Genomic DNA, 21,335 nt, shown 5'->3' on the forward strand with positions numbered 1-21,335 from the left:
AAACCAAATGTGGTCGACATCACAGCCAAAAAAGCTTCTCTAAATGACTGACGAGGACATGGTTCCCATTTTAATTTCATTTGTGACCCAGACGGATTAGCTTTCGCCATTATTTTGATAAGTTGACATTGTGTGTATTGAATCTTTTGTCTATCCAAATGCTTTTCTACACACCCTGCTTAAACCTGTGCAAGGTCCGCAGTAGTGTATAAATAAAATAAATGACCCTATTGGCAGCTGGACAATGACAAATAGCATTGGGGAGGCTTCCGGGTTAATTGAGCGCGCCGGGTTTCTTGACGCGTACAAGAAGCTAGGCTGTCTTCATAGGCAGCAGTTGAAGTGCGAGGCAAGGCACCAAGGCAACCAGTAGGCAAGCTCTCCCAAATAACAAATGACCTTATCAAGAAACGACAAAGAATGAAAGTGTCGAACTCAAGAGATCAGATAGAATTCGCGGAACTGTCAAAACTGATCAACAAGAAGAAAGTAAGTGATAATCGAAACTATAACGTGACAAAGACTGAAGAAGCCGTAAAAATTGGACGCAGAAATCAGTGAGAAGAAACTTGACATAGAACAAATCAAGATGTATGCACTGAAAGATAAGCAGGGTAATATCCTCAGCAATCTCGAAGATATAGTAAAAGAAGCGGAAGAATTCTATACTGACCTGTACAGTACCTGGAGGAGTCGGGATACCTCTATTAGAAACAGTAATGAACAGGATACAGAAACTCCTCCTATAACTAGCGATGAGGCCAGAAGGGCCTTGCCAGACATGAAACGAGGAAGAACAGCAGGAGAAGATGGAATAACAGTCGATTTAATTGAAGATGGAGTGACATAATGCTTGGAAAACTGGCGGCTCGTTATACGATGTGTCTATCGACTTCAAGGGTCCCAGAAAACTGGAAGAATGCAAACATTCCACTAATCCAGGAAAGGGAGACGTTAAAGAATTGAAAAATTATAGGCCCATTAGCTTACTCGCAGTATTATATAAAATATTCACCAAAATAATCTCCAATAGAATAAGGGCAACACTGGACTTTAGTCAACCAAGGGAACAGACTGGCTTCAGGAAGGGACACTCTACAATGAATCACAGCCATGTCATCAATCAGGTTATCGAGTAATCCCTAGAGTCCAACATGCCTCTCTATATGGCTTTCATAGATTACGAAAAAGCATTTGATTCAGTAGAGATGCCAGCAGTCATAGAGGCATTACGCAATCAAAGAGTACAGAATGCTTACGCAAATACGTTGGAAAATATATACAGAGGTTCTACAGCTACCTTAATTCTACACAAGAAAAGAAGGAAGATACCTATAAAGAAAGGGGTCAGAACGGGAGACACAGTCTCTCCAATGCTATTGACTGCGTGCTTGGAAGAAGTATTCAAGTTACTAAACTGGGAAGGCTTAGGAATAAGGATCTAAGGCGAATATCTCAGCAACCTTCGCTTTGTCGATGAGATTGTTCTATTCAGCAACAATGCAGACGAGTTGCAACAAATGATAGAGGGCCTAAACAGAGAGAGCGTAAAAGTGGGGTTGATGATTAATATGCAGAAGACAAAAATAATGATGAATAGCCGGGCAAGAGAGCAAGAATTCAGGATCGCCAATCAGCCTCTAGAGTCGGTGAAGGAGTACGTTTACCTAGGCCAATTAATCGCCCGAAACTCTGACCATGAGAAGGAAATTCCTAGAAGAATAAAAATGGGTTGGATCGCATACGGCAGACATTGTCAGCTCCTGACTGCAAGCTTACCATTATCATTGAAAAGGTAGGTGTACAATCAGTGCATTTTACCAGTGCTGACATATGGGGCAGAGACTTGGGACTGACAAAGAAGCTTGAGAACACGTTTAGGACCGCGCAAAGAGCGATGGAACGAAGATGGCTCGGCATAACGTTGAGAGACAGAAAGAGAGCGGTTTGAATCAGAGAGCAATCGGGTATAGACGATGTTCTAGTTGACATCAAGAGAAAAAAAAATAGAGCTCGACAGGTCATGTAATGCGCCGGTTAGATAATCGTTGGACTATTAGGATTACAGAATGGGTATCAAGAGAAGGGAAACGCAGTGGAAGACGGCAGAAGACTAGGTGCAGCAATGAAATTAGGAAATTCGCTGGCTCTAGTTGGAATTGGCTGGCGCAGGACAGGGGTCATTGGAGATCGCCTTCGTCCTGCAGTGGACATAAAACAGGCTGATGATGATGATGACGACAGGAATCAACGCACCGGGGATACAGGGGGACGTTTTAGACCGTAGATCTTAGGCCCCCGTTCCTGCGGTGAGCGTCGGTGGCGTAACCGAGCGAACGAGCACAGCGAAAGATGAAAGAGCGAACGCGGAGCGGCAGATGAAGGACGCGAGCCACTAATGGCGGAGACCAGTGAGAGCGACCCTTTCAGAGACGTGCGTGCAGGAAACTGGTCTCAGCCGGACCGCTCGTTTCGTACTATCGTCTGCTCGCGTCAGCTCTCGCTCGCGTTTGTTTGGTTTGCTTGGTTTGGTCTTGTTCAAGTTTGTTCCGATTGCTATGGTTAGCGATTGTTTTTTAATCTGACTGTACGCGCGACGCGAATTGTGTAGCACTTTCTGGAAGCCACGCGACACCAGCGATTACACTGGAACCTTCGACGAGTCATGTGTAAAAGCTGACGAGCTTGACCCGCAGATCAAATTTTCGACGATCGCCGACTCTGCTACATGTCTCTCAAACTGTTTGCCTCAATATATCGCGAAATAAAAACACGTATAGAGCCGTGCTCAAATTTCACATTAGGGAGTATCTAATCGTAGGTGAATTTTTTTTTGCGGTCTGCTCTCACCGGTGCCTCATGGGTCGGGAGCAGAACCCACGGCCTCGCAATCAGCACCAGATGAGATACCCCGGCGGAGTTGCCTGTGCGTTGGTTAACCTATTATATAATTATTTCTCTACTTCATGTTTATGAAGTCGCTGTTGGGATTCACCACGCGCAAAACGCTTTTTGTTATATTATGGAATGAGCTTTTTTAATGCGTTAGCATAATGAGTTTTAAAGTGTAAAAAAGCGCATGAGTCTGAAGTGTGGGAAGCTGGCCACAGTGGTGGGTGTAGAGAGGGGATGGAAAAACGCAGAAAAGCGTGTGTATATGTATGTATACACCGGATAATCATTTTTATGTTTTCCAGAATTTAAGAAATCTTCTGTGGCAGCAATAGCATAATTCCATTCCTTGAGCTGGTATATTCAAAGGGGCGAACATTACTTGCACGAGAAATTGAAACACATGTTCAACTAAATACCGAAAATTAACTTATTAACTTTATAGTTAATTACTTTACAGCACTTATTGCTATTCATGAACTGTAGCCGTTGAGACCAACCATTTCTAGAGTCTCTGATATAGCCTCATGCAGAACATTGTCATATACTCCTTTGATGTGGAGGAACGTGGCGACAGATAATCGGCGGTCGACTCTATCGTTGGACACGCAGTTATTTACATATGCGATCTCTCTTTGTGAATCCCGAAGACGGCCCAACTACTCAACATTATACGCACCATGAAGTATCGCCAAGGTGGTGTGTTGAGCTCAACACTCTTCAACCTTGTGCTCATTGGCCTCATAGAATGTGTACGAAATACGGTGAAATTGTCAATCTATGCCGATGAAGTCTGCGTCTGTGCATCTGGTGTGACGCGTCCTCAAGTGCGTGCAAGGCTTCAAAAATCTGCGACGTTGATATCGACGTACCTTAGTGAACAAGGCCTCAGGATTTCTCCAGATAAATGTGCATTGGTCAAACTGGAGCCTGAAGCCAATGTCTTCGTACGCCATATCCATCGATGGACAAATTAGCTCGCACAGAGATCAAGATCCTAGGGCTGTATATCCCGCAGGGGTGACAGAACACCACTACTATGAAGAAGCTTACAGCATCCTCCGAGCAAATCCTCCGGATGATACATCGTATCAGAAATAAGCACCATGACATGAAGGAAAGGGAGGCCATCCGCTTAGCGCAAGCTTTCGTGATCTCTCGGATAATATACGGGACGGCATTCCTTAACCTCTCCAGGTCGGAAATAGAAAAGTTGGAGACACTGATCAGGAAGTCTACAAGACGGCACTGGGGCTACCAAACTCCACGCCAACGGCAAAGCTCATGGCTCTAGGAATACATAATACCCTCAAAGAGATGTGGGAAGCACAATGCCTCTCAGAACTCAATAGGCTCGCACTCACAAAACCAGGTAGAGAGCTGCTCGAAAAGATCCATATTAATCTGTCCTATACGATAGACCAAAGGGAAAACGTACCACGTGATGTGAGGAGACGCATCAACGTGTGCCCCATTCCGCGGAACATGCATTCTGCATACAACATCGAAAGGAGAAAAGCAAGAGGGGAAGCTCTGTAGAAGAAACGGGACGAGCAACCTAACACCCTTTACGTGGACGCCGCAGGACCAAAGAATGGAGTGATGACTATTGTGGTCTCAACGCCTTCAGGATCGATGGTGAACTGCGCCTCTATGAAAACATCCAACACCACTCACGCAGAGGAAGCGGGTATTGCATTAGCCATAGCATCTAACCCCAACGCCGATATGCTCACTGATTCCCAGAACGCCTGTCGCAACTTCAATAATGGGTCAATCCACAGGTCAGGGTTGTCATTGCTGATTAAGCATCCACCCAGCCAAGCCTCAGTCATCTGGTTTCCCGGTCACCTGGAACTACCAGGAGGAAACGAAGCTGCTCACAGACTTGCCCGAGCTCTTCTATACCGGGCGTCTCCCTCTGATGACCTTGAAGGGTGCTGCGACCTAACTGCTTTAGCAGTGTATGCTGACAATCTCGCACCATAGAGAACAGCCAGGAAGGAGTACCCAACACCACATAAATCCCTCATTAAGTTAGAACACACTTAGGAGACTACAAACCAATACATACCCAACGCCAGCTAAGTTACACCAGTGGTACCCTACACTATACTCTCCGCAATGCCCACACTGTGGAGAGGTAGCTAACCTCTACCACATGGTGTGCGCATGCCAATTTAATCCCATAGTTGATCCCATTCCAACTCCCTCAGAAGAGCAGTGGGAGGCTATTCTGCTCAGCGATAATTCTGACCGTCAGCACTGGCTGGTGGGGAGGGCCAGCGTAGCAGCAATAACCCGTGGGCTGCCGGACTAGGCGGCCCACCCACGAGTTCTACGAATATTCAGCAAATAAAGATGTTTTCAATCAATCAATCAATCAATCAATCAATCAATCAATCAATCAATCAATCAATCAATCAATCAATCAATCAATCAATCAATCAATCAATCAATCAATCAATCAATCAATCACTCAATCAATCAATCAATCAATCAATCAGTCAATCAATCAATCAATCAATCAATCAATCAATCAATTGGAGTCCCCACGTGGGCTACCTAAAAAAGCGCCTGATAGCCATCTCTTGTCTTTTCAAGTTTCTTGGAGGAAAAGCCTAGGGTACTTCAGTACACGTGAGGATGCAGCTGTACCGGACGCTGTTTCTCGGGTATCTGAGGTACAGCTTGGCAGTGCTAACCAATACCTGCAGAACTAACATCCGTAGACTGGAAAGTGCTCAGGCCCAGGTGCTTAGGGTTTGTTTAGAGCTGCCACGGTGTACACCAACATCCGAAACCATTGCAATTGCGGATTACTACTCAGCCAATATTCACATTGTTATGGAACCGCTCAGAGCTCACGTCAGGCATCTTGCTCGCGCCCCTCTCCACTATCTCGCCTCACTGCCAGAAGACTGACCACGCGCTTGTTGTTGTCAGACGATACTGCCGTATCGTGTATACCTGCCATCAGATTGCACAGCTGCATCGAGAGTTTTGCTTCCCCCTTGGTGCTTGGCCCAGCCACAGGTTCGACTGGCAGTGCCACGGATTCGAACGAAGGCAAAACTCTCATCGTCGACTCTCAAGCAGCTTTTGCTGCTCTTACTGTAGGAACAATACAACGATCATACCCATATATACACTGATGGTTCAACCACCGTGGACGGATCCGCAGTAACAGTAATTTTTCCTGCGAAAGTCACCGCCTTCAAGTTCAAGACATCGCATCAGACTACATCGACAGCCGCGGAGCTTGCTGCTCTTCGTAGCGTATTATGCATAATTCGATAGGAACCACATCAAAAGTGGGACATTTTCAGCGACTCTAAGGCAGCTCTACATTGCTTGCTTTCCACCTTACCCCGTGGACCTTACGAACAACTATTGCTACAAATCCGAGAGCTCTTCATGGCCTCGTCGAGCAAGGACACGCCGTCACATTTCAGTGGCTCCCTAGTCACCGTGGCCTAAAGGGTAATGAACAAGACGATGAAACTGCTAGATCTCCCCGCGAATACGGCTTGCAGGAGCCAATCCCGCTATCAAGAACAGATGCAGCAGTGCAACTTTTGTATATGATGCCTTACAATCGTTGTGGAACACACCTAGTTTCCAGCACACACGTCTACATCGACTGCACCCCTGCCTGCAACTTCAGCCTCCACCTGGACTATCCCGACCCGAGACAACGGTACTTTACCGACTGTGGCTGGGCGTCGCATTGACGAAGTCGTTTGCTTGCCGCATAGGATGGGAGGATAGTGCTGCGTGTGACCACTGCGGCGACGAGGAAACTATCGAACACGTTCTTTGTCATTGTCCCGGATACAGTGCACACAGGCAGTCACTCGCGACCATGCTGGCGTGTCTTGACGACCAGCCGTTTTCGGAACAGACAGCCCTGGAACACCAACCTATACAGTCATCACACCACAAGACAGTGAAGGCACTCTTGAAATTTTTACGGTCGAGTGGCCGATTGGAGACACTGATTATTATGGACGTTCACGACCTTCCCTACATTTTTTTCTCATTTCTTTCCTTTTTCTCTTTGCCCTGGTCTTTCCGTCTTTCATTTACCATTACCCTTCCCCCAGTGCAGGGTAGCAAACCAGAATTTCACCCGGTTAACCTCACTACCTTTCCCATCCTGTTTATCACTAATTTCTCTGTAATCAGTGAGTATGCGAGGTGCACCCACTTAAAATGAATTTTCAGGATGAAAACAGTGAATATTTTCAGGATCCCGTGGCTCGCAGGACATTTCAGTAAAGTTATTTCATCCGTCCATCTTCGTCAGTGGCGGGCCTGTGCGACAGCTATAGTAAAGTGAGAAAAAGTGTTGTGTTGTAAAAATAGCCATACCGTGGAAGACGTAGTTCCGCTTCACACTTGTCTTGGAGTTTTCTAGTGACGTCGACGTTGGATGCGCCTCTTCTAGTCTGATCGCTGATCGCCTGCTGATCGCCTGCTGTCTCTCACAGCCGCGCAGCCGGCACTGCGGCTTTGACTGCTCAGATCAGAGTTGAGGAAGCTTGTGGGGGAAGGGGGGACATGTATACACTGCGCCGGTTTGCAGGAGGCCGTGTATAACCGTACAGGAGGCTGTAGGGAGTGCCACGATTAGTGCGGGAGGAGAACACTACCGCGGGCCTTTTTGGGAGCGTAAGACACGCGAGACGCCAATGAACGAGGATCAGAGGCGGGGCCCCGAAGCTTCTCGGTTCCAATGGGGAAGGTCCAATCCGGACAGCGGTGACATCGGAGGAGGATCTGCCCTTTGTTTGGGCTTGGCCACCCCATTCAGCGCAGCCACCCCCCTTTCCCATTACTGGCGCAGAGGCTAAGGCATACTAGCGTAAACGACAAAGAATTAAAAAAAAGAAAGAAAAAAGAAAAAAGAAGCAAAATTGTAGACAGCTGGCAATGGAATGAAAGGATTATAGCTGGCGTACGCAGTTCATAAACCCATACATGAATGACCCCGTCTGATTCTAGGCTGCCCTCTTCCCGTTTTCCTCCAATTCCTCCCGCACCTTATGAATGCGCCTGCAGCGCGCAATATGAACCGCCTCGACGTAGTTCCCCCATATGAGGCCTGGTTGAATTCCTTTGTCGTCCCACACTCTAAGGGCACGCGGGAGCGAAATGAAGGCGCCAGAAGAAAAAGAAGATAACGAAAAATGCTGCAATATTGCAGTAGAAGAGAAGAAGCGGACATGATAAACTATAAGGCGCCGCTTTGGAAGCATGAAATGACCACGGAGTTTGTTTCTTTAAGTCTAAACACAAATTGAGTTCATATTCGGTTGAAAAACTGGGGTGTTTGGTGCTGTGATGACGCAAACCGGCGATAATTTGTTGACGAAATGTCGTCGGTGCTCGTCGGGAAATTTCCCTGCCGCAAGCCTGAGGTGGCACAGAATATTTGCCCTCGAAATTTTGCATCGCATGCCACGGCTGCCGAGTGAAAGGTCGCGTAGAAAGGAGCATTGTCTCAGAGGATGAGACAGACTTTGTTCGTCGTAGACTCCCGGAAGACTCCTGTCGTAGACTCCCGTTGTTCGGCAAGTACACTTTGTTACAGTAAACCTCGAAAGGTAGGTGAATTTGCACGTGTTATTTTTAAAGGGTCAACAGGGCAACAACACACGGACAGACGAAAAATTAGGCTACCTGGACATGCGCTGACCCTCAACTAGAGTTTGTTGAAATGCACTGCCATTAGGCTAGTAAGTGAAGAAACAGAACAGAAAAATAAGCAAGCAAGCAACCAAGCGAAGAAAGAAAGAAAGAAAGAAAGAAAGAAAGAAAGAAGGAAAGAAAGAAAGAAAGAAAGAAGGAAAGAAAGAAAGAAAGAAAGAAAGAAAGAAAGAAAGAAAGAAAGAAAGAAAGAAAGAAAGAAAGAAAGAAAGAAAGAAGCAAGCAAGCAAGCAAAGATACAAACATACAAGCAAGCAAGCATTCAAGCAAACCAGAGACAACACATTTTAAATAGTAAGACACATCAGGAAGACTACGCAACCGTCGGTGTTAAATGCAAATCACAGTAGAGCGCTAGAGGTAAATTATTGCCTAATCATATGCACAAGACATAACCCGCCTTCAAACGTGCTTTAAAGAAAGCCAAGTGCTCCAAGTTAACGCTTGAACTCAACAACGGCGCGTCACGTGGCCCACCTTTTTGCTGTAGGATGGCAAATCCCACCAATCAATATCTTGCGTCATTCGCTGCCTGTGACGAGGCATGATTGTAGCGTAGTGCGTGAATCCGAATTACATTGCTTTCGTTCTATATCCTGTTCTTTTCATCTCTTCTTGCCTCGTTTTCTTTACTTTGTGCTGAACAACCCATTTTAAATTAAAGTTTAATGAAAATGTGGCGCTCGTCCTGTATACTTCCTTCAGTTCATGCTTTGTTGCGCGCTGACCACTTTGAAATATGAACACTTGGTAACACCCAGATTAAGAAATTTAATGCGGCTTATCTATGTATGCGCAAATGATGAAAGGCTTTTCTTGTGATAAGAATGCTGGAAATGATTATATCATTTGTATACTATATTCCTGATGCTTTTGCTATATAAGCGTGTTAGCGCTGATAAAATTATGACTCGTTTTTTTAGCTTTCTTTATCAATAAAGTGGTAGAAGAATTTTTTTTTTCATTTTGAGGAGGGATTGCCTTATGGAATAGTAAAAAAAAAGACAGCTTATAAATGGAATGGTTTTCTACTAAATGGATGTGCTAATTGAAATGTCACGTTTTTCGACTGAGAAAACAGCTGCTTGCTGTTCACTTATTTTAATCGAAACAGAACAGAAGCGAGTATATGTTTGCATAATGCATATATCAAAATTGAACCGATCCCACTCACTGTGGAAATCATGTCATGCGAAGCATTTTGAAACTACTTTCCTATCTAGCATTGTTTGAGGTTCCGCAAAGCGATACCAGGTGGTACAACGTGTTTGCGTAAACTGAGTAGTTGTTTGTGTGTGTAAGGCGCCAGCGTAGATATGCCTGTGACGACGGCAGCAAGATGACGACCGCGTGGAAGACCATCGTATGGCGGCAACTGCATAATTTTTACGCCGGCCATTCGACGCGAGCTTACGACATGGCAAGTGTTGGTTTCTACATAAGCAGTCGACGAGCGTAAGCGAGTGGGACATAGATCGTGAAGTCAACAACGACTACGTGTTATGCAGTCGTAGTACGTGTGGCTATGTGATGTGGTGTATGTTAAAACGGACGATGACATTTGTACTCCAGTGAAGAAATGTTGTAGCATTATGAACTTGGGCGATCATAAAGTCGGTATAGCGTCGCACAATTTTCACGTAGCGTGCTGCGCGGAAAGTACGCAGGAAAGTAGGTCGGTCCCGGAGACAGCGCAGTTTGAGCTGTCACAATGAAATTAGAAGAGAAAGTGGCACGTGGCGGGCGTTTCAAAAAGCTGACTGTCATAGGAATGGATGTGAATGGAGGGATTCGGCACCATCTCTGGTGCACGAATGAACTGTGGTAAAGGTGTGGGACTGTGGTTTGGCTCGCGACTGTTTGAGCCGACACAGTTCGCGAACATTGAATATCCTTATGAACCAACAAAATATCTTGGCGTTCCGTTGGATGCATACAAGTCAAGTGCACATTACTGGAGAGAACGTGTACCAACCCCGAGGCGTTATGCCCAAATGTTCGTTCCCCATAACTTCTCAATTTTTGGCAGAGCTAGAGCGTGCAATTTATTTTTGGCAACAAAACTCTTCTGTGTGCTGCAAATACCTCATTGTTCCAAGTTTTACATGCAATGGTATGACCGAATCTTTGCAACATTTATTTGATCGCCATCAGCTTATGAGCCAATGAGGCGTGACAATGTTTTCAGACCAGTTAGCGCAAGCGGACTATGACTGGTTCACTTTCAATTCGAACTGTACGTCAAAAAAAAAAAAGCTCAGCAATGAAAGGGCGGAGGGGGAGGGGAGGGAGCGTAATTCACGAAGCTTTTAGTTCATAAGTGCCTTTTGCCGTCAACGGGCCATCTTAGATAATAAAAATCACGCAGATACAACCCCCGCGTGTGAATCTGAGAAGCGAAGCTTTCGTGAAGCGGGTAAATAAATGCCCTGCCGGTGATCATATCCTGCGCAGCGTTTTGCACCACAGCGATTACCTACCTGCCAGTGAAGACGGTAAGACGCAGAGACTCCCACCACGTGACTCACCTGACCGCGAATTATACTGTTTCCGGGATTGACCCCCTTTGGTATAACACGGTATGCAGGGTCGGCGCGTCGACTAGAGCGGGCCCACCTTGGAGATAGTGTAACTGCAAACTGCATTCATAGCAAATAAGCAAATGCTCACTAGAAACGAAAACGAAGGAAGCAAATGCTCACTAGAAACGAAAACGAAAGAAGACGTAGACACAAGCCATGAATAAATACCAACTCGCCCAGTTTTTAATCCTCTTCCGTAAGCTGCACTTCTCGTCGAAAGGCCGACCAAGCAGAGGCCCCAAACCCCAAACCGTAGGAAAGCAGGCATAGACTCAAAGGTTGGCTTTATTAAATGAATTGTGATCTTAATGACGTATATTTGTTGCGATGAGGATTTTTAGCCAGCGTTTGTTGTTTCGTTGCGTATTTCCGTAGACAACAGAGTCGGCGACCGGCACATCCACAAGACTTGTAGAAATGGCTATACACATGCGCCGCCTCGATATGCTGTCCTGTGTTGCACTATATTGGACGATGACAGTAGTTTCCGTAAAATGGAAGTCTGAGGGAGACCTCGAGAAAAACCGCTTCTAAGGTTAAAATTGCAGCGCTGTTTAAGCCTAGTTGCAATCAAGTGTTTCACAATTCCGCTTGCCTCGTCTCTATATTTGTCTCTCTCTCTCAACACTGTCGAAGGACTCTTATGGGACTAGTTTAACAAGTGTAACTGCTCACTAGAGAATGCAGCAACGCTGCTTGAAGCTTTGCAGAGGCGCATGTCGGCGACTGCAGGATGCAAAGGGGAAGCTTGCCACCAAGCCCCTAAAGGTCTCTGCTTCCGTTCTTTCTCCTATTTGCCAACCGATCCTATAGTTGTGATAGTCCAGGGTTTGAATGATTTATGCAGGGACAAGGAAGCCTCGGTCCCGTGTGGAGCACCGAGTATATGAAGAACGCCAAGATTTATAATGCCCGAGGTCGCCCACTGCCTCGGCAGCCTATAGGGTCGCCAGGGATTGTCGGGAAGGAAGGGCCGTGGCGTGATCAGCAAGGCTTCCTGTCCTGAGATAAAGCCGCACCGGAACAATGCATGGATGGTCTGTAGAACGGCCGATGGGAAAACAGCGGCAACGACTGCAATAGCAAATCCTGTGGAGATTAGTACGTGTACTCCGTTCATACTGTCGTAGGTCACTGCAGCGCTTCCGCAGCTGACATTGTAAGCACTAAAAAGGAGAATGAGAAAGCAACCATACGGACAGCGATCGAACCACTCGGAAAAAAAATCGCGTGGCAATTGGTGTTGTCAGCTTTAGGAAAGAATTTAAACAGTAAACATATCTACCGATGACTTGGCTAAGTTTCGTTGGCTTCTTACTGGGTAGAGAGAGATAGACGAAGAGCGAAAGGCACGGAGGTCAACCGAGCACGTGCCCGGTTGGCTACCCTTCACTTGGGGAGAGGAAAGGGGGAAGTATAAAGAGAAGAAAGATAATAAAGATTTAGTCGCTGTGAACACATTCGCATGGGAGCGTCCGCTGTCACAAGCGTTTGAACAGGCCAGTCGCCTTCAAGTGCAAAAACGATTTTGTGGTCTTGTGCAAATGCAAGAATGCATAGGCTTCTTTTTCACCGAGAGCGGTCTGTTATCCAATTGGCTGAGTCTGTAGTGTAGAGAACATCATTGAGCGTCGAAGAATAGACAGTGGCATCATCTCGTCGCACCCGCACAAAGTGCGCGCCGCACTGTTGGCTATTCCTACACTCTAAACGCAATAACCTTTACTAAGATGCGCATTTTCACATTTTTATGCACCTTTAACATAAAAGTTACAACAATGTTCTCTTTACATTTTTAACCTTTGCATAGATTACAAATGAAAAGGTTACTTTTTGTTTATACAGGTTACATGCTTTCTTTTGAATGTAACCTTTATGAACGTATAAAACCTTCAGAAAAACATAGGTTACTTGCTAGAACACGTGTAAGCTTTGGACGGCGCAATGCTTATGGTAAAATCTCTTATTAAAAATAACCTTGGTGTTTGTTCAGGGTCACAAAATACGGAACTCCCGTGGACTGCGATTTGACGTGTATGAATAATACCCATCAAAAGCAAAGTCTACAGACAAGACAGACAAATATATTAAAAAATGCTCACCGCCTTTAATACCACTGAGGATGGGCATAAATACACAGTGTACCTTAACCACAATACCAACGCATACCTCCCACAACGATCCTTACTATTACACAAAGTAGTCTGACTTCCTGAGTCTAGGCTGTATCAAAGAAAACCTACGTTATATAGGTGATGCATATGCGGTCAAGGCACTATATTTGTAAAATAGTATTCTTACGTAGTGAACAGGTACTAGAGCAAATATGTATCACAATAAGTACTGCATATAATGCACTGTAAGTATGAGCTCATCTCATATCACTGTTTACAGTGCGAAAAGAAGAACCAGGATAAATACGCCGTGTAATAAAGCAAAATTGTCTCATGAAATCTCAATTTCGAAAAAGTCCACGACAGATTGCTCCCCTCACAATATAAATAAAATATACACTGCTATTATAAAGCAGAAGTATGCACAAAATCAAAAGCCATACTTTAAAATGAAGTGCTAAGGCAGCTTGACTTCTTTATGAAAGCCGCAGTAAACATACAACTGGTATAAAAAGAGGCAATGTCATATTGTGAATTTGAATTTGAATTTACGAATACTGCGATCTTGTACACAAGATCATAGCAGGTGGGAAACATTGTGTTAAGATACAGAATTACAGACACAAAGAGAACAAAATTGCACATAGAAATTCAACAAGAGAATACAGCGACAAGGTCAATTAACAACAATCAATTCAAATGCTCTTGAAATGAATGTAATGATGTCTGTCTGACAACATCATCCGTGAGGTTATTCCAATCAGTGATGGTCTTTAGAAAAAAGAAATATTTAAAACAATTAACTCGCGGATTTATTGGTGTTATAGAAAGAGAATGGCGATTTCTAGTTTGGTACCCCGAGGAATAGATAAGCATATTGGAGGTGTCAACTTTGAAATTATTATTAATTCATAGAAACACTTTAAGCGACATATGCGATTTCTGTTAGGAATAGAAGGTAAACCACTTTTTTAAGGAGGTCACTGACTGATGCTCGCCCGTAAGTGTTATATATAAACCTTACTGCTTTCTTTTGGATTCTTTCAAGTTTATTTATGTTTACCTTTGTAAAAGGGTCCCAGATAATGACTGCATATTCTAAGATTGGTCTAATAATACTGTTGTAGGCAAGGAGGCGTGTACCAGGGGTTGCTAGCTTAAGCGAGCGTCGTAAGAAATAAAGCTTTCGGAGAGCGTTTGCTGAAACATAGTCGACATGCCTGGTCCAAGAAAGATTATCACAGATCCATAGACCTAGATACTTATATTCTGTGACTTCATGAAGAAAATTATTATTAGCAGTGTAGTAATATAGAAGAGGGATCTTTTTAAGTGTTATTCTCATAAATACGGTTTTATCAAAGTTAATTGACATTTGCCACTTCTCACACCAAGAAACTATTTTTGCAAAATCATTATTCAGCCTAATTTGATCATCAGTCGAACTTATTTTCTCATACAGCACGCAGTCGTCCGCATATAACTTAACACGTACTGACAGGTTTTTAACAACATCATTAATAAACATTAAAAACAGTAGGGGGCCGAGGATGGATCCCTGGGGAACACCAGAATCGACAGGAACATAATTGGAGCAAGTTTTATGCAGTTCGACAAACTGACGGCGATCAGATAGGTACGATTGTATCCATGTTAATATCTGTTTATTAGTTATAATAAAACTGAGTTTATGAAGCAGTTTCTTGTGCGAAACCTTATCGAAAGCTTTTCGAAAGTCCATAAAGATAACATCAGTTTGTTTTCCTTCGTTGATTGCAGTCGCAAAATCATGGATTGTTTCGACCAGCTGAGTGCATGTGGAATACCCTCGTCTGAAACCGCGTTGAACAGCTGTCAGTACATTATGCTCGTCGAATAATAATAATATTTGAGGTTTTACGTGCGAAAACCACTTTCTGATTATGAGGCACGCCGTAGTGGAGGAGGACTCCGGAAATTTTGACCACCTGGGGTTCTTTAAAGTGCACCTAAATCTAAGCACACGGGTGTTTTCGCATTTCGCCCCCATCGAAATGCGGCCGCCGTGGCCGGGATTCGATCCCGCGACCTCGTGTTCAGCAGCCGAACACCATAGCCACTGAGCAACCACGGCGGGTTATGCTCGTCGAGGAAATTAGTTAGATGCTTATGAATGATGTGTTCCAATAATTTGCGCGTTGTTGAAGTTAATGAAATAGGGCGATAATTTTCAATACACGTCTTCTCTCCACTTTTGTGCAAAGGCTTAATTCTAGCAGTTTTCGAATCACACGGTAGAACACCTTCTTTCAATTATCGAGTGAATAGGACGCACAAATACTTTGAACACCACTCTGCATACTGTTTAAGGAAGGCATTTGGTATTTCATCTGGTCCAGGTGATTTCTTAATATCCAGTTTTAACAATAGATTAAAAACACCCTCTTCAGAAATTATAACATCAGGCATGGAAGGAAGGGACATGCTAAAGGGTGGGAGACGCCCGTCATCTTTCATGAAAACTTTCTTAAAGGTGTTATTAAATGCTGCTGAAACCTCGACATTGTCACTTACATGTTGTCCATTTATAATAAATGCATCGGTAGAACGAGAAACTGGTGCAATTGACCGCCAAAACTTTTCAGGTGCAGTTTTTATAAAAGCCGGGAGTTGCTTATTGTAGTAGTTTTCTTTATCTTTCAAAATGCACTGTTTTAATTTCTCTGAAACTTCATGAATTTTTGCCTCTAAAAAGGCTGAGCTTGATTTTTTTATTCTTTTCTTTAATCGCTTTAGCTTGCGCTGCAATTGCAAAGTTTCTCGCGTAATCCAGGGATTGTTATTGTATGACTTCTTGCATGACTATGGCCGCTATTTTGTAGCGATGCCTTATGCCTTATTCTATGCTATTCCTATCATCCACCACACACGGCTGTCCGATCCCGTTGATAATGTAGGCAGACCGTCGCTCTGACCACTGGCCAAGCGCGAAGAGCGTGAAAGAGCATAGAATGGGAAAAGGCATCGCTACAAAATACCGGCCTATGACTATAGCCTATCACATTTCTGACGAGGCATTAAAGCAGCCACATATTGAAAGCTCAAGATGGTTCTATAAGCACAGAAAACACAAAGACCAAAGCTTGTAACCCAATACAATATAAATGGAAGAGGGCCATGATTTTAATCGATTGTGCTAACCTATATGGATATCAGGTCCATGCGCCTGCAGTTTCCAGAGTATCAGTTTAGGAAATACAGCAAGAATCGCTTAGAGTATACCAATATATACCTGCACATTAAATACCATAGTAAAATTAACACCTCGTATCAACTCAACAAAACATGAGATCAACTTATAACTCGAATAGTATTAAGTTTGACAACACGCAATGCAACAAATAAAACAAATACACTGAAGTTCAGAAAAAGACTGAAGCCTTCCGTTGAGAACATACTTAGTAGGCTAAGTAGGCTGTCTCAGCACGTTTCTTGAACTTAACACAAGTTCTTCTTTTTCAAGAGTATGAGAAGATTCTTCAGGCGGTTTGTGAGCAGTACAGGAGGCGCTGTTGTGTCCGGCAGGGCAACCTTTTGGAGCAGCACAAGCATCGCTCAGAATGCAGGTGGGTACTCAAAGTTTTTGATGTAGTAGATAAGCAGGCAGAAAATGAGGACCCACTCTATGTTTCCACTTGTGATCCATATAACTTCATCAGCAATTCCAGCATAAACACAAGTGTTCACAGGAGACATACACATGAGGTGCCATGATTTGCAGCTCATTAGGCAGAGCATTCTGATCACATTAGAGGCATGAGCAAACATTCATCGAAAAACTATGGCGAAAATGCTCTCCAGTGTCAAATAAAGTCATAGAAAATGCTGCGCGACTTTCAGAACATTCATATATTCACTGAAAATTAATTTTAAATTGTGACAAAGCGCTTGTTGCCATACCAACTGATAGATACATGCAAAGTTATCCCACAAACCTTGTTGATGAAAGCGTGCTTTGAATGGCGTTGTATATGCTTGCCAATGTCGGTGAATGTGCATTCACGTTGCTCTTTGCATGAAAACGCTTCTGCCACTGCTTTTAGTTTTTCCTACAGGTCACCAATCTTGCATTTAAACCTGAGTTCGACTTCGATGCAGAGCTGGAAAAAAGTAGGTATGATGTAGCGAAAGTTGTCAATAACATTAAATGCAAAATCAAACCTCTGATATCCCTCGTGCCAACAGGGTTGAAAGCAATATAAATTTTAATTTCAGTCACTTCACTGACAGTTGACCTGGTGGCGAGTATTCTTTCCACAGTTAATAATTTTATATGTCAGTGACCTGCCATTCCCTACAGTAGAGAAGTAGACAAGACTCTGTTTTTGTGCTATTCTAACACTTAGACATAGACATGCACTCACAATGTTTTCCAACAAGAAATACTGAGGCAAAAATTCACTTGTTACGCACCGATCGTTCTTGTATACCACATAGTGACCTATGTGTACGAATGTCCTACACATCAATACAGCAAATAAAACATTCTATAAACCAAAATTCTGTGTCTATGGTACGTTTGCGTTCAGAAATCACTAAAAAACCTGCATTACTAAACGTGCAAAGTGATCGGCGAGTAAGGAGTAGAGGTTTCAGAAAAAAAAAAGTTTTACAAAATTTGCACTAGTGTTCAGACCACTAACCTCTCGCGCAACCAGGCTGTGGGCTCTGCTGGGGTACTTCGCACATTCCAGTATTTTGCTATGAGTGACCAAGGTAGAATACAGTGTAAAAAACGGGGTAATTTCATTACAAAGCGCGAAATTATGCCATGCTATCCAGGGTCGCTGCTGCGGTGGAAGGATGTTAACATGATTTTGGCTTCTAGCGCGAAGTGAAACACGGACACAGAAAGGAGCAGACAGGACGAGCGCTAACTCTCAACTAAATTTTTATTGAAACGAAGAACATATATATAGGTGATTGCAAAAACCGTAGCATCAGAACATGACAAAGTAAAAGCATCAGTTAAACATGTCAGTGGGTATGGAAGTCAAAGAACAAAAATTATTTCAGATTAGTACACGTATTGCGAAGGTACTGGAATTCGCAATCTAACAGAGACAACGAAGCATGACTGACGCAAGTGTCTCCTAATCTTTTTATGTGGAAAGCCTCGATAATTTCCCTCGTGGTTTGGCATCTATGTCTAGAAAAAATTTTTGTGTCTTTAAAGAAAGGTTTGCATCCACAATCGAAACAATGTGCGGCTAAATGTGATGCGTTAGGGTTGTTTAGTGAATGTTTGTGTTCTTTTAGTCTAATGTTAATGCATCTACCACTCTGTCCAATGTAAGCTTTCCCACATTCGAGTGGAATCTGATAAACTATGCCCGTGTTGCAAGGCACTAAAGGGGACACATGTTTAACTCCGCAATCATCTTTTCTTTTTTTGCCTTCCTGTTCAAGTCTCCTATTTATCAAAGGGCACATGTTAGCCAACTTTCGTGGGGCCGAGAAAACGGTACTGACGTCATATCTATTGGCCACATTCCTTAAACCATGGGATAATCTATGTACGTAGGGTACTACAGCAAACTTTGTATCTTTTTTCTGTTTTTCTTGTTTCTTACTAGGGCTTTTAATCCATTTTACATGTTTTTCGCTGGTTAGTGATAATAGATGCACGGGATAGCTAGCCTTTCCAAGCCTTTCTATCTGCTGTGAAAAACTTTGTTGCATATTATGCGGACATGATTTAGTAATGGCAGACCTAAGAGTTGAATAAGCTATCCCCTGTTTAACAAGTTTAGAATGGCAAGAAGAAAATTTTAGCAGTGGCTTCTTGGCCCTAGGCGAATAATGCCAACAGACATGCTCATCCTGGAACGTTAAGCACAGATCTAGAAATTGTAATTTGTTGCCCTGGATAATTTCTAGCGTGAAACCTAGGGCCCCACCACATTCCCTAAAAACCTTTAAAATATCCGTTGCTTTCTTGGTATAGTTATCGCGAGAACAAAACACCAGATAGTCGTCTACGTATCTAAACACATGCACGGCCAATTCCTTAAGATTGTTTTGTAGTTTTCTATTAACGCGACTTAGGTAAATGTCACTCAAAACAGGCGCAACTTTAGAACCAATACAAACTCCCGATTTTTTTACATATATAGAACTACCCCATTTTACAACAGTATTCCCTATGTAAAACAACAACAGTTGTTAGCTGTGTAAACATGTATGTATGTAAACAACAACAGTAAAACAACAACAGATGTTAGCTGCTACGACGGCACGGCCACCCTGTGGGAATAGCGTGGCATTTAAAGGGACGCTGAGGACAATATAACAAATTTTTGTCGTTACCAAAATTTCATATTGAGCCTTTCATAGCTTTTTTTTTCGCTTCTCCGGAGCCGAAATACGCACTTATTCCTGAGAGATTTTGAAGCTTTTCCTGCCGCTCTGATTCAACCTCGGACTCGCTGGTGATGCCAACTGGAACAGTGACGTACACCACGACGTAAACGCGTTAATTCGCACTAACCACCCGCACCTTGCACAGCGTCGCATAACTTCCGTTTTCCACCGTGGTCATGCCGTTCATGCGGCACTGGCGCCTCAGTCGAACAGTCTTGCTTTTGTTTTGCATAAAGAATGGACCATGTCTACTTGGTATTGTATACAGCCACACGAACATCTTTACTCGTTCCCGGAGTGTGGCCCTGAAAGCTTACGGAACAGAAAGCAATACACAAGGTGCGAACATACGTGCAGAGTTCTATAAAATAGATCGAATATTACGAATCCAGTAGCCGTACACTGAAAACGTGCGCATTGATGAACATAAAAAAGCATAGACATCACCAATCAGGCAATACCGGCAGGTGAGGGACAGCGGTTTAACGAAAGTACAAGGTGTTTTTTTCCACAGAAGTTGACATTATCAGGTGTGCTGAACCCACTAAACTTTCGAGCTGCCAAGCTGAGAACTCTGATGTGGCACTGCGGCAACTCCACTCTTTTTCTGAACCACCTGGGTAGAATACAAAATAAAACACGCGATGGAATTTATTCACGGCATAACGAGAAATTCTGTCAGGCTATCCATGTTCGCCGCACGCTGTCTATATATGTTACACAGAAGCCTCAGTCACGCACGTTTGCTTGCGTGGTGCATAAAGCTTGGACGATGGTTCTGTAGTGTCACACATATTTTCAATCGTACCCGGCGCACAAACCAATTTAGAAGTAACGAAATTACGCGCAGAGTTATAGAAATCAGGTTTACAACACTAGTACCGCAGTCGTGCAGTGCAAGCGTGCGCATTTATTACTACACGAAATCTCGCACACCACCACCACGTGCACACACATGTGAAGAGGAAATGTATAAATAACTGTGGATTACCACGATACTGTTCAGAGAATGCACGCGACGACACTATAGGCACCCGAGGCAGTACTTGGCTAAAAGAAGTGTATCACAGATAAGCAGATATATCGGCCCAATGTGTCGCGAGCTAGGTCGTCATGCACTCGTATAAACCGAGTAAACCTCATCTATGTTCAAAATGCACCAACAAAAAGAGCTCTACAAAGGAGCCCGCTTTTGAAAGCAACGCATAGACTCGATTTGAGAATAATTAAGCTGACGAAGACCTTGCACGCCTTAAATGCGGCTCTGAAACAAAGGACACTTACCCAAGCCCGTAATTCTGCCATGGGCAACCGGACCACGGTTGCAATAGTCGCAACGGATTCCGTTCTCTGCTGAGTCGTCCGACGAAGAGACAACGATGTACCGCCGACAGTCGCAAAAGGTTCGTTGCAGCTACCGTGCAGTACACCCCACAAGTCACTGCTGCTTAGCGCCGTTATAGATTTTGTCGTGCGCACACACAAACCAAAACACTTCAAAATTGGCAGTGGCTTAGCTCGGCTATGCCAGGATATACGTAGCGAAAGCTAAGGCATAGCATGGTTGGCCTTGGTTAATCTTGATTGCAAGTCCAGGTTAGTCTGGTTGGCTAGCTATGTTGCGGCGTTTAGC

At 43.9% G+C, this 21,335-nt stretch overlaps 1 protein-coding gene across 2 annotated transcripts in view; it reads right to left on the bottom strand.

Moving 5' to 3' along the window:
* LOC135915096 (dopamine beta-hydroxylase-like) overlaps window positions 1-21,105 on the bottom strand; it is a 73,964-nt gene extending 52,859 nt beyond the window's left edge. The window contains exons 1-3 of one of the 2 annotated variants that reach the window (XM_070532795.1): window positions 20,987-21,105; window positions 17,983-18,040; window positions 17,275-17,439 (exon numbers count right to left, since the gene is read on the bottom strand). In XM_070532795.1, the coding sequence (XP_070388896.1) occupies window positions 17,275-17,338 (64 nt within the window). In that variant the 5' untranslated portion in view covers window positions 17,339-17,439; window positions 17,983-18,040; window positions 20,987-21,105. Of the gene's footprint in view, window positions 1-7,266; window positions 7,921-17,274; window positions 17,440-17,982; window positions 18,041-20,986 lie in introns of those variants that run through there. The other variant, XM_065448092.1, reaches the window with a different exon arrangement.
* Between the last annotated feature and the right edge of the window lie 230 nt (window positions 21,106-21,335).

The sequence above is a fragment of the Dermacentor albipictus genome, chromosome 1, assembly GCF_038994185.2.
Source record: "Dermacentor albipictus isolate Rhodes 1998 colony chromosome 1, USDA_Dalb.pri_finalv2, whole genome shotgun sequence".
NCBI lineage: Eukaryota > Metazoa > Arthropoda > Arachnida > Ixodida > Ixodidae > Dermacentor > Dermacentor albipictus.